The sequence below is a fragment of the Cinclus cinclus genome, chromosome 6 (assembly GCF_963662255.1).
Source record: "Cinclus cinclus chromosome 6, bCinCin1.1, whole genome shotgun sequence".
Taxonomy (NCBI): domain Eukaryota; kingdom Metazoa; phylum Chordata; class Aves; order Passeriformes; family Cinclidae; genus Cinclus; species Cinclus cinclus.
Window position 1 is genome coordinate 13,705,406 of NC_085051.1, and position 18,342 is coordinate 13,723,747.

The 18,342-nt window shown below is 37.1% G+C and overlaps 1 protein-coding gene across 1 annotated transcript in view; it reads right to left on the bottom strand.

Moving 5' to 3' along the window:
* PLEKHA7 (pleckstrin homology domain containing A7) overlaps positions 1–18,342 on the bottom strand; it is a 135,246-nt gene that overhangs the window by 12,972 nt on the left and 103,932 nt on the right. Inside the window, exons 9-13 of the mRNA XM_062495350.1 lie at positions 14,643–14,821; positions 12,313–12,798; positions 6,463–6,979; positions 4,322–4,408; positions 1,974–2,027 (exon numbers count right to left, since the gene is read on the bottom strand). Coding sequence (XP_062351334.1) covers positions 1,974–2,027; positions 4,322–4,408; positions 6,463–6,979; positions 12,313–12,798; positions 14,643–14,821 — 1,323 coding nt within the window. The remainder of the gene's footprint in view (positions 1–1,973; positions 2,028–4,321; positions 4,409–6,462; positions 6,980–12,312; positions 12,799–14,642; positions 14,822–18,342) is intronic.

The window sequence follows — 18,342 nt, forward strand, 5'->3', positions numbered from 1 at the left end:
ATTATTTAATCAGGGTGAGTCTAATTCAAAGCCCAGTGAAATCAGAAGAGAGACTTGAACTAATGAGTATTCTATCATAGTCTCCAGTGTCTTAAATGGAAGATACTACATACATTACCTGGGAATCTGCTGTTACTAAAATCTGTATCATCTGCTTTGTTTCATGCAGTGCACTCCTCTTTTTTCCTCATATCACAAATCAAAGCATTGCTACATTTAGTGGCAAAACACAAATGTAACCAATACAGGGACACCTTCTCCAGTTCCACATGGTCTCTTTAATCTCTCAGCAACCTGACCTGAAATTTTACATTTCTGGACCATGACTGAAAGAAGGTTATTAAGAAATGCCCATTTTGAAAATTTACATCATTGCTTTGGAAACACACTTGACATTTTGAGTGTCAAGATTTTCAAAAGGGAACCAAGCAGCATTAAGTTTCTTTTCACACAAGTATCAGGTGCACCATTTTTCTTTCTGGTTACTTTTGTTAGGTGCTACAGACTGTGGGAAAGCACAAATGGAGCTCCTAAGAGACCAAATATCTCCTCGTGTTCCAGACTGCAACAAATTAATCTGGACAGAATCCACTAAAAAGTTAAGAACCCCTCCTAAAAATTTTGATAAGCCTGTCACATTTCCAGAAGCTTGACCTGTGGTCACTTCAACTGTGAAAATTATTGTGTTTTATAATGGGACAAAACTCTGTGGTTATTAATAATTTCTCACATTGCAGGACTTTTTAAATTGCAATTCGTCATAAATTCATCTGATGGCTTGGGCTGCAGTTACACATGGCAAAGCCATGAAAAAACCAAGGACAAGGCTTAAAACAAAATGCGTCCAACCAACTGTAAATCTCAATATTATTATTCCAACCATTTATATATTTGATCATTTAGACTACATATACATCACTTATAATATATGCTAAATACTATATATATTTATATATATGGGACTACATATATGCATAGTATGTATCACTAATATTTTCCATTTATATATTTGGTTATATATTCAGGAATTCAAATACCAGATAAGATAGAAATAGACATCCTCATAGGTGCAGTCAACTCACAGGCAACACCCTGTGAGTTGATCAGTGCATCAGTTAGCTCTGTACATGCAATCCAGACAGACAAGATGTCAAATTTTCCTTCACCTTGATTTTCAGGAACACCACGTGATTTATATATGGCAAGACATCCCACACACCACAGAAAGTGGCAAACTACTTTGCTAAGCAAAACAATTATATATTTTTTGTTGTTTTCTTTCTCCTTCAACATCTGGTATTAAGAATTCTAGATTTGCTTTTGAATTGCCGACCATCAAGTGTACCAGACACAGAAGTAATTTAGACAGATGGTAAGACCCTCAGTATAATATTTTTTTTTTTTAAATAAATATCTCCTAACATTACTTGATCAGATTCTATCTATGGATGGATGGATGAATGGGTGCATTTGAAATCTTTTGGCTGTAATAATAAAAAAAAATGACAATGCTAATTAACCGCATTTTCACAAGAACATATGGCACATTATACAAATAGAGAAAAGGTCAATTTATGAAGATTTAAAGGGGATTAAAGATTTAAAGTTGGATTAAGAGAACACAAGTTTTAACTAAGAGGTGTTGACTTAATATTGGTAGTAATTTTACAGAAGAAAAACATTTTCCATCTGCTTTCCATCTGATTTCCCTAAACTCACATATCATTCATCTCAGTACCAGTAGCACAAGTTGTTCTTACGAACTAAAGTGACCACATTTCCTGAGTTTGCACTTTAATTGTATAATCACTACTAAAAAGACACAAAATATTCTAAGCACAACACAGGCAAAAGACAGTTTCCATCTCAGACTAGAAAGTTACTTTAAAGTTTACGGGTACAAAGATGATACGAAAAAGACAACAGTTGAAAAAAAAGAAATTAAGATAGAGTAGGCTCACCTAAAATCTTACCTTTAGATCCAAATACTCCAGATCCTTTTTCAACTGGATGTAAGTGTCATCTGCCTTCAGGTAAGTACATAGGGGGAAAAATAGTGCAATATATTTGAATGTTTGAAACCATTTCAGAATAGCTGGATTTGCTATATACAAGAAAAGAGATGGAAGAGAGAACGAAATAACGGAGTAGGAGCACATAAAAGAAGCACATTTTCTCCACCAGCATAATGCTATTAAAAAAAAAAAAAAAAAAAAAGAAAAAGAAAAAGCTAAAAAATAGGCAAAACAGTTCCCAAGAATAATACTGCCTCATAATCCCCCCTCCAAACATCTAGATTTCTGTTTCCACCTCTGATAGGACACAGAACTACCTGAAACAATACACTTTCAAAAGCTATTTTTTCAAGATCTATTTCCACTGACTAGCCCTTCACTGAAAAAGTTACAGTGGTGTGACTGAATGTCAGATGTAACTAGAAGACATCATATAATATATCACTAGAATACTTTTGATCACAATTCATACACATTTTGAAATACAGATTCCTATAGTCAGGGAAAGTATGAAATTAGTTTTGTGAAAAAAAATTCTGAAAAATATCTCACATAATTAGACATTCTGTCTAATTAATTCTGTCTAATCCATTCTGTCTTAAGTAACAGCATTCAAGTTGATCCTTATTTTTCATTGCCTCACCTGTAACTGCTAATAGCTTAATTTATTACACTGATCTAGCAACATCTTTATTAGAGTCCCTTCAAGGAAAACATGCACAGAAGTCAGAACAAAGTTATTTCTACTCTCTTGAAAGGGTATATTTGCAATACAAAATAAAGTTTAACTGTTGCAAATGTACTACTTGTAGTTAACCAAAATGGCCAAAACTTCCTAGAATTTTAACTCATTTTATCAGCATTTCATATCCTGGGTGCAATTAACTTCAGAATAAAAGAAAAATACCACTATACCTTTTCTCAAGTTTTGAGCCAATGAGAATGTGTAGTTAGAAAAAGAAGAGAAAAACCCTTTATGCAATAAAATCAATAGATCACACTTGCATTTCTTTAGAGGTGTTCACTTTAAATTCTTGTCAGATCAGCTTGTAAGACTGGCTGAGGACTTGACTGGAAAGCCTGCCCATTTTTGGAGAAATCCCTGTTATTACCACCCATCTTAGTGCAATTGTTCTGTAGGTGAGGTAATCGGGAAATGAAACTTCAATTCAAAAAAATCACTTTAGCTTTGGGCCAAAGCCTTTACCAATTCCAAGAAGAGTCACCAGATTTTATTTCCAGGTGACTCCATTTTTGAGGCTTTAACAGGAACTGGAGAGCTCTGTGAGGATGTTTCTGTTTGATTTCACATTTACAAGTTTCATAACCCCAGTGCAATCACAAGCACCGTAGATGATCCAAGACACTCCTGAGCTTTTATGAACCAATGTTCACCTGCAGAACTGACACAGTTACAAGCTCATATGAATGTACAGACTGGCTGATGCATTACAATTTGCAGGTGATGCGGCATGTGGCACAGGGAGCCAACCCCACCATGAAAGCAGCACAAGGAAAATGGTTTTGCTTTAGAATTAACTTATACGGTATTTTAACCCACATTTCTGAAGATGCAGCATTTTCAGAAATAGTATAAATACACAGTATAAGAAGGAAATAGACACTTTGAAACAGATGCACTGGCGCCCTGTAACTTAAAAATGCTCATCTTTTATAGCAAATCCAGTAAGCAAAGAAAAACCGCAAATGACCTGGGCACTGTAGAATACCAAAGAATGGGCAAGGAAGCACAGACTCAAGCATGCCACTCATGAAGCATTTGCAGAGTCACAAAATGTCACAGATGAGCCACGCAGCAGCTGACCTGATAGGTGGAATTAGTTGGCAAGTGCTGCAGTAACTGAGCGATTGTGTAATTTCTTATACTAGCCAACTTAGCCTGATGTCTCCTTAATCGAATGAGAAGCAATGTTAGCTCTTCGGGCTGCAGGTATTTAGACACATTGTAAAGAGGAAATTAGCAGTCTTCAGGGAGAGGAACTATAATTACATTTTTCACCTCAGTGCCCAGAAAGCAGTTACTTGACATGATTAAGCAATTATTTAATTAACTCTGCATTTGGTCAAATAAACATAATAAAACTTGAATCCTGTAATAACAGACAGCTCACCCCTGTTCACGCTGCAGATAAAGGCAAAAGTCCTATAGGCTTCACTGGGTTAAGATTAAGTTCTCATTCGAGTTCTTTATGCTTTAACTAATAAAGTTAAGATTAAAGACTTTGGATTTCAAAAGTTAGCTGCACTAGTGTGAGGACACAAGAGGAGCCATGCTCTGCACTTACCGACTTGCCGTGCAAGCTGGGCGCGCTCACCGTGTGCGTCATGTAGCCCATGGCAGGCATGGAGCGGCGATCCAGGTGAGTGGAGCTCTGCAAGAAGCCACAGCCACAACATAAGGATGGTGTCAAGTGGCAGCTGTGTTGCACCTGAGGGCAAATTCAGTCTGCACCTCTGCCACAGATTTTCTATTTGAATTCGTGGCGTGCTTAGATCAGGGTAACACTCATGGGCCAGCCCAGTCCTTCGATGATTAAAAACTTATGAATGAACAAATGCAAATTCAGCACCTGTGATGCTAAGCAGAGCAGCAGAATGTAGCAGTATGAAATGCTTCAGCAGAACGTGCAATGTAGTTTCCAGCAAATAAAAAAAATAGTTTATTAAGTTCCATTTCCCCCCCCCTCTCCAATGTCTCCAAGAACAAGGTTTGGTTGGATGATGCCCTCGGACAGCAGGCTAGTACTGCACATAGGAACAACTGTGAATGCTCTCTTTTAGCCAGGCAACACGAAGCTACTGACGTGACTGACACCTTGTGGCAATGGCTTCTATTAATATCAAGGGGTTTTTTTAATAATCATCCTTGTTCTGCCCCTTCCTGCTTACAATATGAAAACCTACTGCACACTAATTCCTTCATTTTTCTCTTAAAGCCAAACTTCTCTGGCTTTCTTCAAGGCAGACTAAATGTCTCACAGTTTATTTTTATTCCTGTCTCTGAATTTCACTGAATGCCGTTTTGTTGTGCCTCGCCTGCCTTATTTTATTTTTTTAAGTGCAACTGGATGGAATTTAATAAAGCAGTACAGGAAAAGTGGATTTCTGGAAACATACACATTTAAATGTAGAATGATACTGTAAGCTTACATAGAAAAACATGAGCATTTTTCTCTACAAACCTTCACAGAAGTTCCAGACAAGTTTTAACGATGAGGAACTGTATTTCCCAATATTGGTAAAGCCAAGATGCCATAAAAAGAGCTTAAAACTTCTGCAGTTACACTGCATAGGAAAAGACTGCTGTACATGCCTTTGTAAGGATGTAATGCTCCTTCAACTTGCACATGGAGAAACCAATGGGTGGTAGAATATAATCAGGAGTTAAAAATAGTAATCTCCAGTGCTGCAAATCACTAGACTGTTCCACCCTCTGACAGAATATTATAAAGTTATAAATGCAGCAAAACACCCCAACAGCTACACCACATATACACTAGGAAAGAAATCTAAACTGTGCATGAAGCTGCAGCCTAAAGTCATGGTCTTAAACCCACAACAGGTATCTGGATTTGCAAGTTCCTCTACTTGCAAATACATTCCCTATCAGAGTCCATGGCTAAGGTTGAAGAATTAAATGAATAGAGAGGCTTTCAATACCAATTATTCCAGATCTAACAAGACAAGACAATCCTTCATTGATTCAACATGAATTTCCTCAAATTCCTTAGGCAAGGAGAGTATTTAGAGCACTGAATAGGGAAGCCTGTGTCACCTCTGAACAAGAGGGTACAAAAGTCCCTACAAAAAAAAAACAAAACAACCCTATAGTGAATCCATTCAAAAAGCTGAAGCTTCAGACCAACACTATTTGAATTTGGTTAGCCCAATGATAAGGGCTCTGCAACGGACCTGAACTATTAAATGCATGAAAAAAATATATTTTACTGTAATATTAATAATAATATAGGTTTTGCCATAACTAAAAACAGAATCAGCTGTAAGACTAACTACAATAGCAAAATATGTAGAGAAAGCAGGCATGGCAAACACAAAGCTACAAGCAAAAAATAAATGATCAAGGAAGATTCCATCCTACTGAGTTTTGTATTCTTTCCATCATACTCTCTATATTAAAATACTACCATCTCTATTATTTTTACATGTAAGCATATGCCTTCCAGATTTTTATCAAAAGTAGTCCAAACCTATGGGGATGTGCCACCAATTTTCCTTTCCTAACCAACAAAAGTTAGAAAATCTGATCAGAATGGCAAGAGCTTGAGGAGAAAATAATTCCTTGTATCAGCTTTGACAACTTGCATGATCTTTCATACATGAAGAAGGATGCAATGAACCACGACTAAACTCCCCATGCATGACACCACGTGCAGAATGGTTTGTAGTTGGTTAAATGGATACAAACCTTTACAGCACGATTCCGTATCTTCCTGGGGGATCCAGCAAAAGGAACATCCACAGTCTGCCTCTCATCTGATGGTTTAACTGTGAGCCTTTCTGCAGGAGTATGTGGTCTCCGTGGGAGAAAATTTTTTGGAGGTCCAGGTGGAGGAATATCAGATGGAGAGGGAGGAACAGATATTGATCGTGGAACATCTAATGAACTTTTTGACTTAGCACGATCAATAAAGTCTGAAGAACCTACATAAAGTGGGGCTGTGGGGCTGCCATGTTTGAACTGCTGTCTCTGCTGCCACTCATACAGCTGCCAAACAGTTCCATCCTTATTTGCTCTCCTTTCCTCCTGGGACATCTTCAAGTGGCTTACACGATCTTGTGCATATTTGTAGTCACTCGGCAAATTGCGGTTTGGTGGCGGTGAGCTCCCTGAAGGCTGCCTGGTGTTCTTTGGCAAAGTGTGATAGTTTTCAGGAAAAGGAGGATTGGGACCCTGACGTGTAAGAGTCTGATCAGAAGCAAGGCTGTAAAACAAAGGGAAGAAAAGGGTAAATTTTAGCACACACTGATGAGTAGGAGTGACTGATAAAAAAACCACCTCTAACAGCATAAGCATAGGAGCTACAAGGCATAACAGACATTTTAAAAGAATTTACAGAAATACTGACAAAGCAATATTAATGACATCTATCCTGCACACAAACACTTCACTGTATAAAGACAGGATTCTAATTCAGGTGTTTAACCTAGGATGAACTACTAGAGACAAACTGAAGGAATGGCTGCATTATGTACTTAGACTAAAAAGAAAGTCGGGAACGTGAAGAAAGGAATTATTGTCATGTTTATCGAGTGATTCTGTAAATTAAAATAATCCTTTTCACAGAAAGTGTGCTCACCACTAGGTGGTGCAGTTTGCGAAAACAAATGCACGTTCAATATAAGTATCTTTAAAAGCAAGAAGAAATCTCACCAATCCCAGAATACCTCAGATACTTTTTGTTCATAAGAATGAAGCAAAAAGAAAGAAAACTGTAAGAATCTGCTCCAAGTCCCCAGGTCTGTATGATTTGCTTTCACCTAATGCTACTGGCTCTACTGATTTGAGCAACATGAGACTTTTTACTACAAAGATCATTTACAAATTAGACATAAAAAGAGGTATTGCATCCTGGCTTTAGTACTGCACCCATAAAACATTTGCACTCTACAATCTAGATATTTTAGTAGGTAGTTAAGACAGAACTGGCAAAAGTTTTGACAAAGTCTAGTTAGCTCCCTCTCCTGCTCTGAAGTCAAAATCTTCCTGTAGCCTCATGCATAAGAGCCTGCCTGTCTAATTTCTGATTCTTCAAACATCTGCGGTTTTTTTTACTTGCAGTTATTTGCCCATTGCTTCAGAATCTCCAAAGAGAGAAAACCATTCCAGCTAGGCTACAAAACCATTTCTAGCTATGCTTGCTACAAAAGCATCAACACAAAAAAAACCCCAAAATTAAAAAAAAAAACAAAACAACCCAGCACAAAACCACACAAACAAAGAAAGTCTGAGCATGTTTTCATCACTTCACTTGCTAAGTTCCACTCTCTGCATGAGAGGGAGACCTCATGGTTTGGAAAATGCAGGAATTCCACACGAAAGAAAGGCCAAGATGGAAAAGAACATCTTTGTTCAGCATCCAAGAATAACTGAAGCAAGAAGGAAAGAATTGCTACCAGTAACTGCTGCTCAGTAGTTGCCACCATCTCTTTGTACTTGCAGGATTTGGCACTGTTGGACTTCCTTGAAATATGGATACTCTCAAGAGGATACATAATTCCTCATGCCAGGAAGCAGAATAATGGCCCTGCACTGCCTGGAAGGTTACAAATCTGTAAAGGCTCTGCTCTCTCCTACCACAAATTCTTGATGTTACCTCGAATTTCAGAGTGAAGGTTAAAGCAGGGAGATGGTATGAACACAGGCAACTCAAAGATCAGCATACAGTGGTCATGAAACCTCTTTTAATTCTCTAATTTAATTGCATCATGTGTACTTTGAATGTTCTGTACTTTGCTGCCAGTTTTTTTCACATGAAAATATGTGGCAGAAATGTATTTTCTAAAGACAGCAATAAGAACTGAGAAAGCTTGGAGCAGATAATGCTTCAAAAGGACACCTGAGGGAGGAATGAAGCTAAGACAGATTCCTTTGGCGATGTCTCTGTGGAAAAACAGAAGAGATTTTGACCACTCCTATATACCAATTTAGTGGAGACCTCCTGAAGGCATAAGCAAACTATTGGATGTTGCAAACCATCTGTGTATGATTATTTTCTAACTGGACACTAAAAGGCAGAATATTGAGATCAGCTGGAATTGGTGGCAGTCAATGAAGCCACCCGGGCTGGCAGCTTTAGGAGCAAAACCAACCTGAAAACAAAGACCACATGAGTTTTGCTGGGGGCAAGGGGAATCATGCCTTCCCTTCTAGAAAAGGATTAATTTCTCTGAGAAGAACTAAAAACTGTTGTTTTGAAAGCAGTATGTGGAGCAGCTGATATGAGCCAGTTTCATGCAATATTTCAGCCTGCTATAAAAAGAGAACAAAGTTGAATGTGTGTAACATTGCACAGAGAAAGTCATATTCAGAGCTGAACTTTGGAGGCAACTGCCTACATACAGGCACATTGTGTTTTCTCAGTATCTGAAGTAGGGAGAAACCTCAAGATGATATGATAGGCTTTAAGCTGGTGGCATCTCTACCACACAAAGTCTGAGATGCTTAGCGATAATTTGTGTCATATAAAAATAGGGTCTGAGATGACGTACCAACTTCTACGTAAAGAACAATGTCCCAAATTACTCAAATTAGTCCACAACAGACTATGGACTATTCCTTTCCTAGAGATTAAGAGCAAAAGTGAGCAAAAGCAGCTGTTCTTGAGAATGTCCCTAATGTGCATGATGAGGTACAGAGAACATATAAAGGAAAACAGACATTAAAGAGTGCATAAATGGCCTGATGTCATATTATATGACTACTGGCCATGAAAATCATTCAGGGTCTGTAATGGGAAGTGACCACACTGAAGAGATTGTAAAAAGAGAAGACAGATGTTCAAAAGACAACAAGTACTATTATTAGAAACACTGTGCCCATTCATGGGGATGCACAGAAGCTAACAAAGACAAGTAATGTTTCTTCCTTAAGCAAATCAGGTAGAAACAGAAAGTTCTGCATAACAAGAAAGGTTTTAACACTACTTGCAAGGAAGGGAGGACCTCAGCATGACTGTATCTAGTGGGGAAATATTAAGCTTAATCAGATTTATATATTTCTAAAATGCAAGTAAACTGTTATAAATAGCAAATTCTTCATAATTATGCATGAACTAAGTTCATACAGGCAGTGGAACCAGACCAAAACCTAACAATTTCTGAACAGCTGCCATTTGAAGGTCCTGACATTGACCTTTAATTACTTAAGCCCAAAATCTCCTGAAAGCCTCCTTTCAAACTTTCTTCCAGTTCTTGAGATCTCTCTGAAAGGCTGGCATGAATCTTACCAAAGCAGGTATTCCTATCTGCTGAGAACAGAGTGGGATTAGATGACTACACTGGATGTCACTGGAACACAGCTGAGAGGTCACTAAGAGAGGTGGATCTCCAAAGTGACAGCTAACATTTACAGCTCAGCAAACTGAGTGCTTTATTGAAAGGGGAGGTAAAACATCTGTTTGAAAGGTCTGAAGATCTATACAAAAGGTGCCATTCCCACAAACAGTCAGTTTGAACAATTTCAGTATTTCTGTGCACCCTTTAGCTGAAAGAATTCTTTCTTGTCATAATCAACTTGCTGGCAAGCACTGCATCTGTACACACCTGAGCCAGGAAACAAACAAAACTGTACTCATTCTGTGTTCTAGAATTATCCAGCCTTCCGAATCCTCAGAGGTTCTCTCTTTGTAACGTTTCAGCTGGAAACTCAATCAACTTAGAGCTTCAGAAAACTAAGTGGTCTATTGCTACTTATTAAAATTAAAACAGAATATCAATCAAATTATCTCTAGCTCAAACTTCGACACCATTCAATCAGGAAGATACTTGACAACTAACATTCCACTTCTATCCATCATTTAACTACACTGCAGCAACCTCAGCAGGCTAAGAGAAGGTGCCATTTAAAAGATGACTCTATTAATCTTTGGGAAGGCAACATGCAATTTATTCTGAATGCAGACAATATAATGGCATTTGTCAGGAAAAGGCAAAGAAAACAAGGTAAACTGAACCAAAATAGGCATTTTTAGAGATCTGTATATGCAGATATAGATCTATATCTAGAAACAGACACACATATACATATCTATCTATCTGTCTATCTATCTTTATTTTCACTAAATACTTAGCCGCTCTAGCTGAGGTAGGTAGCTGGTTCCTTTTTGAACAAAGCCTGGCACCTGCAAAAATACTATCTTAACACTATGTGATACACACCCCTACAGTTAATTTACTGGAAAGAGTAATAAGGAAGAAAATAATACTTATTTAGCTATCAGTTAAGCCTGTCACTGCCAGGACTTCTGAGGTAAAAAACACCAACAGAACCTTTTTAAGCATTAGCTCATTTTTTCAGTCATTTTCTGTAATATTTCAGACAAATCAATTCATATAATATGAACTAACTTCCCAAGTACTTTTTGTCATTAAACTCATATTCTTTTGGGAAGCACGGATTGATATCCAAGCAAAAAAGACTGAACTTAATTGACTCTAGCAGTCTAAAAGAACATTAAATAATATAAAAAGTGAGAAAGCTTCTTCAAGGGCAATTTCAAAGATGAAAGAGTAGAAGAATGGACTTCCACACGAAATTAGCAAGCGCTAAACTTCTTACTGGCTCCGAATTGACAAACCTTAGCTTTAAAAAGTATTTTTAAAATTCCCAAAATGTTTTCTCCATGCTAAAAACCACAGGCCAATGTCTCTTGTTTGTTTATACTATAATTAGATTTGAGCAGATTTATAAAACACTAATTCAGTAGAATAAGCATATTTGAAAAATCCTCACAAGTAGCATCAAGCCCAACTGTTTTTCCTGCCACTTGACACAAGGTGACATTCTAAACAGATGCACACATTCATCACTTCATTTTTCCAACTGGTACTTAATCTAACTTTGAAAGCAAAACAATTATGAGATTTTCACACTACAAAAGCATTCCAGTGCATTTCACCTATTGGTACTATTCATGTACTTTTCAGGGACAGAAAATGGGAAAAAGAATCCTGGAGACTCTACTAGGACATCTTCATTAACTAAATGTATATACGGAGACCATTCAATATGTGATACATACACTGTGACTCTGAGTGCAGTGATCTGAGATAGAGCAGTGAATGGATGCTTGGAACAGGAACAGAAGACAGAAGGAAAGTAATGAACATTCTTCACTTTTTAGGGTGGATAACAATTACCTGTAATTTATGTTGTGTAATTGTTTATGAATAAGAGGTAACAGAGTTGCTGCACTTCTCTTTCTGGCTCTTCAAAATATAAGTGAATTTTAAGAAGCTTTAAGCATCCACAGTGATTAAAAGAAGGAAAATAAAATAGCATGCTAATCTTACTTACTCTATTTGCAATACTGTGAAAACATTAAATAGATTTGATTAGCCAATCCCATATTGCCTTTCCAGGAGATAAATGCCTGAAAAATACCACTCTGTACTGAAGGAAAAAGTAAGTTTTCTTACACATTGTCTCAGCAAAATATTGTTCTGATTTGCACCAAAGGTATTACTAACACATATTTTCCTTGAATTTAAGAAAATGCCACTCGGCCATCTAATTAAAGATGGGCCTATTACTAACCTTTTTGTATCTCCTTTCTGGACTTTTACCCAGTGCTCCACTTGAGCCATGTTACTTTTCCTTTGAAACTGCTTATCTGGATTTGTTCTGGGAACAAACCCTCTTTTATAGGAGCCAGTACCATTCTGCTCCACTAGGCCAGCACTCATACTTAATGAGCTAGGGAGCTTTCCATTCTTCTCAGCTGGCTGGGGCTGAGCTACTTGGGACCGAGATGCATTCGTTAAATCTGGAAATAATGAATCAGCTTCTGTTAACGCATGCTTAGCCTTTCCCTTTTTGGTTTCCAGAGTTTCTTTTCTGTGCACATAATGCTCCTCCTCCTCCTTTTCTCTTCTTATCTCTTCACGCTTATCGTATCCAAGCATTTCAGCTGATTTCTGATAACTTTCCTTTGTGTCTGTAATCTCTGCCTTTACACACTCTTTGCAGGCATCCACATGATTGACTTGGGGAACAGCTTGCTGATCCACTCTTTCAGTTTCCCTGAAAAGAAAATGCGTGTCAGTAATGAACACTGTTTAATTGTGAAAAGTTGGTGTGGTCTTGTTGCTCTTTTACAAAGGATGCTCACAAAATCGCTGTCTGCAGACTGTGATAAATTTGATGTGTTACGATAAATATGCTCAGCAAAACTCAGTTGCTATCCCAGTTAGACAAAAGTTACCTTTATTGTGCTGTCAAGGGAGCAGAAATTACTTGTACACAGCTGTAAAAATGACTGAAAATACTAGTATTGTATGAAAGAAGTGTTCAACATCACATTAAATACAAAAAAGCTATAAATAAAAAAAAAGTCTCAATATCCTATGAAACAATGAAAGCCAAAAAAGCAAAACTAAGCTGCCAACTGCTCAAGGCAAAAATATAAAAAAAGTCTTGCACATCTTTGTAGGTGCCTCAAGGACTGGTCACTTCTGGCCAAAAGGACAGAGCAACATCTACATTAAAGTCTATATTGCCCAGGGAATTTCTATTGGGGAGGTACTCCTGAAGAAAAAATTGTTCCATATTGCAGTGCACTCTAGTTTACTTATTTACCTTATTGCCTAAACAATATCAGAAATATTGATATTAACATTTGACACATTATAAAATGTCTGAGGACTTTAAGTTCCATATTGCTTTTGACACATAACATACTTCATTTGCAATTTTCTTCTTCTTAAAATTAAGCTTCTCAACAACTTTTTTTTTTTTTCTCTCACAATGTAATGGCTCCTCCCTGATCTCAGGGTAGCACCTCATCTCAAACAAAATTCAGCTTCTTTAAAGCTTTATGGAAAGCAAATTCAGAGCAAGTGCCATGACAAAATTGGTTTCACTCCAGTCTAATTAGAAATGAATAGTCTGCTTAGGAGTGAGGACATTGGATCAATACTTCTAATGTGCCAGACTTCCCCAATTTTTCTTTGAATTATTCCTGTCCCTACAAAGAAGATAAAGAAACAGGTACCAGACTGTTCCTTGAAATTTAAATTAAATCTAATAAGTTTTAACACAGTATCATATAGGATGTAAAGCTCTACAAGAGATGCTGAGCCTTTGCTTATATTTGACTGGCCAGAAGACAGCAGTGTGAGATACTTAGAGAAACTGCACCATAGCATTTCACATTCCACAGCCCACAGTGGTTAAAGCAGGGTTGTCTAACAGAATAGTCTTTCTTCACATGGAAGAGTAGGGAAAGAATCACATTCCAAAGCCAAAACATCAAGAATTTAAAGAAATCAATTTAAAGAAAATATAAAGAAAAGAAAAAAACTGAAAGCACATTTTGGCACAGCTGAATTTGTTCATTATCAGTCCATATGTGCATAAATTAGTTGATATTCATTAACTCTATGCACTTATAATTCACCCATCTTTAGCATTCTTTTCCCCCTTAACAGCACATAAATACTAGTTCTAAAAACTCACTTGAAACAACTCAAACTTCTGTTCTTTCTCTTTTACTGCTCTTTCCCAAAGGCTGTTAATTGGCTGCTGCAGGAGTATGAATTTGCCCAGAGAAACTGCAACTTTTTACCCAAAATTCCCTCAAATATAATACATAGAGAGAAATTCATCCAGGTGACTAAATGCAGGCACACCACTTGCATGCATACACGAATATTGAGCACCAGGTTTTCTTAATTAATAACAGTTAACTATTTTGCAACAGAATGCAAATTAAAAATAATTCTTTCTTTAAAGCGTGAAAGAGTTTTACGCACACATCCACAAACAGCAGCGTCAGATACCAAGGCAGGTGCGATTTATGTAAGATACATTGCCTTTTTTTTTTTTTTTTTTTTTTTTTTTGGCTAAAGTTTCTGAGTGGAACTTGCCTCTTCAGTGAGGAGCGTGTCTGCATGAGAGCAGCCTGATTCATAGCCCGGATCCAGGCGTTCATGTCCTCCTGGGTGTCAGCACTGAAGTAGTACGTCCTCATCCCCGTGTGCTCTGCCTGGGAGCCAATCACAGAATTCTTGTTATAAATATATGCCCGCATACCTGTGTGAACAGCCTGGAAGAAAAAAAGGAAGACATTCAAGTCAGACAGCTCTTTTCACCTTTTCCCCCCCACCATTAATTTTTCCCCAAAAATTAACTTAAAAACAACTTTTCAGATTCCTTGATTGTTTCTTGAATTTGGGGTGAATTACTGCACTGCCACAATGGGCTCTAAGTGCAGTAAACTCAAAAGGCACTCCAATTTTGACTGAAATTCTTCTACCTCTTTCTAAACTATTAAGCTGGAAGTCCAGTGCTTCTGATTTTCACAGTGGGAGATTTCAGCTTTTCTTTTTCTTTTAATTGCTACATTTCATTTGCCATAAATAGCATACTAAACAAATTGAATAAATCCCTAGACTAAACAAATTTAAGAAATTCTCAATGAGATGTGCATCAGCAAGTCAATTTTCTCAGCTCATTTAATAAAGAAACTTATTCAGACAAAACACAGACAAAAATCTTACATTTTAAGCAATTAAACTGCTAATTCAAGAATCAATTATAATGCACGTTAAGATCTTTTGGTTAAAGCATGCACTTGAACATGTATTAGCTGCAAAGTCACAAAACTTACTGATAAAAGTTAGTAATACTGATGGAATAATCACAGCACATAAAATATTGACAATTATCTCTGCACACTAAAATATGCCATGAAATTCCACTGCAAACTAGAGGTACTGGACAATTTCTCTATAAATATATTCACTATTCCGATGGATTCAATATGGAGCATCTTTGTAACTCTAGGCTAGTTGAATTTAATCAAATCTCATCCATGTTTATATTAGCACTAGTATCATCATTACCAAATCATACAAGTCCTGCAACACTTCAGATTAGCAGGGAGTGATTAATCTCCTTATTTTCCTAAAAAACCTGAAGATAGCATACGCTGCTTGAAAGCTGTTGTAATGATATTAAAATGAAATTACTAACCTAAACTTATTTGTATAAAACTAAGCCTGCTGTCACACACAAAAACTAATAGCATTAAATACTGCTGACATGGGTTTTTTAAAAAAGAAAAAATAATTATATCAAATTTTTAATTTGGCTACATCTGTTTCTAAAGGGTAAATGTATTTTGCAAATCGTGCCCAAAAAATGGGTCTTATTATATTGATGAAATACTCTCCCCCTTGTTATTCTAAATCAAATTTTTAAAAAAAGAAATATTGTAGAGACAATCATAGATGGCTTCAGAAATACAAGAGTTTTGACAAAACCCAGGCTATTTAATCCAGTGCAGCCGTTCCTAAACATTATAAACTTCAGTTGTTTACCTAGAATTTCCCAAATTACCATGACCTTAGAGACCTGCATCAACAAATCCAAAGAGCAAAATATGTGCTTGCTATTACAGTGTTTTCAAGTAAATTCTGCACAAATTTTCCTCCCTTCCTATGGCAGGCTGTTCCCCTGAATGTGTGAAACCTGGCCTTTCCCTTCTGTGCCTCAAGCAAGGAAGCCTGAGTTTGTTTTGAACACTGGAGTCTGAAGTAGAACAGGCAGCTAGAAAAAGAGGAGGAGGAGAAGGAAGAGAAGGAAAAGGTTTCATAAAGACATGAAAACTTAAAAGAATCTCCACTTCCCAACAACACTGGGTGAAAAGGGAATTCAAGGTGGTTTCTTCTCAATTCCCACCATTTCTGCCTGCCTGAACACAGGAAAACAGGACTTACGCACACTAAACAATAGCTCTGATCAATCATATATTTAGAAATGAGACGACTTTATTAATGTTTGCCTGGTTGAGATATTTGGTTTTTCTTTGTTATTATTGGGGGTTGTCTTTTTTTCCTCCATTTTTGGAATACGAGAATGCTTCTAAACCATATTTCCTTTGAGCATTAATTCATTATAATTTACTGTTACCTTCCAGTGTATGAAGAGACCAAAAACTGGCAGCTCCAGATATATAGGAAAAAGGTGACTTTGTGACTAGAGAGTTCCTTCACAGAGCAGGTTGATCCCCCAGAAGGTGTTAACACTCAGAAGTGAATCAATGCCTGCAGCAAAGCAGACTATGCATGTCCCACTGCAAATGATGCTGAAGAACACAACCATTCACTGGTTTGATACTTGCTTTAAAAAAAAACCCAGAATTTTGGGTAACTATCTGCAGAGACTGCATACCACACCAAGAAATGAATTTAACAGTTGTCTTAATTGACCTGTACACCCTGATCAACACAACCCACTTGTGTTTTAGGTTTCTCTTTGAACACAGCTGCAAGCATTGCCTAAGAGGCTGCCGGTGAAAACAGTATCAAAATGCAAACTCTGTTGGACCACTCTCTCTTGAGAGACTGAAGCTCCCACAGCCATAAACATTCCCAGCTTCAGAAGGGATAGTGGAGATGGTGTGCAATTATCAACAAACACAGTATCCTGAAGATTATAGTATATAACACTGGTTAAAGGAAAATCCAAATTTATTTCAGTTATTTATTAGTAGTGTGTTTTATGTGCAAGAAAGCCACTTTGTGACAATCTCCTGTAGCTGTCCCTGCTGGCAGACAGAAGCTAGCAGGCCTTTTAGGTTTGGGATTTTATTTTTTTAAGCCAAAGCTATTAGGATGGCTAGAGCATACTAAAAAGCCTAAAACACAGCATATGCTCACATGTACACCATACACACAACAGGGAAAAAATAATACTGGTACCTATTCATGCATTCAGATGCCTTAATGCGGATAGATTGAGAAGAAAAGCAGCCTCTCTCCCATAGTGCACAGTAGGAGAAATGGACAGTAAACCCCAAGAGCATATCAACAGGACAAGACAAGGACAAAAAATTAAACAAGTTAAAATCATTAAAAGATTCATATTAAAAAAAAAAAAAGCAGCTCCACACATTAAATAAAAACCTTAACAAAAGACTATACTAAAAGTAATGCCCACGGCTGTTATGTTCACCTCCACTTGTTCAAAATGCCTGAGAAAAAAGCTACCATTCACAGAACAAAGGGAACAGTTTTCTAATAACTGTAATCTTTCCAAGTTAGTTCTGTCAATAAGCTATAATATACAGAAAATTCTTCCTTCTCCTGAATTTTGATATTTATGAATCCTTTCTAAGCAAAAATTGAAATAATACTCTGAGCCTTCACTACAAACTCAACAACAGCCCACTACAACCTAACTCGTCTTTCACCCTTAAATAATACTGAGCTTTTTGAGGATTTCTAGAAGCTCAAACCATCCCCTCTTCCAATTTCAAAAACAGCTCTCAAATTCACAGCCCTTGGCATTTCTTCACCTGACTCCCCAGACCCAGAGCAATACGGGAGCCTAAGGATGCAACACTGATTCAGAGAATATAAAAGATATGACATCGACTATGTTAATTTTTATTTTTTTTTAAGGAAAACCAGTGAGTTCAAAGAAACAGACAGGCAGTTTGTCCTGGTCTCAGTAGTCCAAGCAATGAACAAATGCTTCCTTTAGTAAGACCAATTTCCATGTTTGAGGTCGACAAGGCCTCTGAAGAGACTGTGATGACATGAACCTCCATAAACTGATACT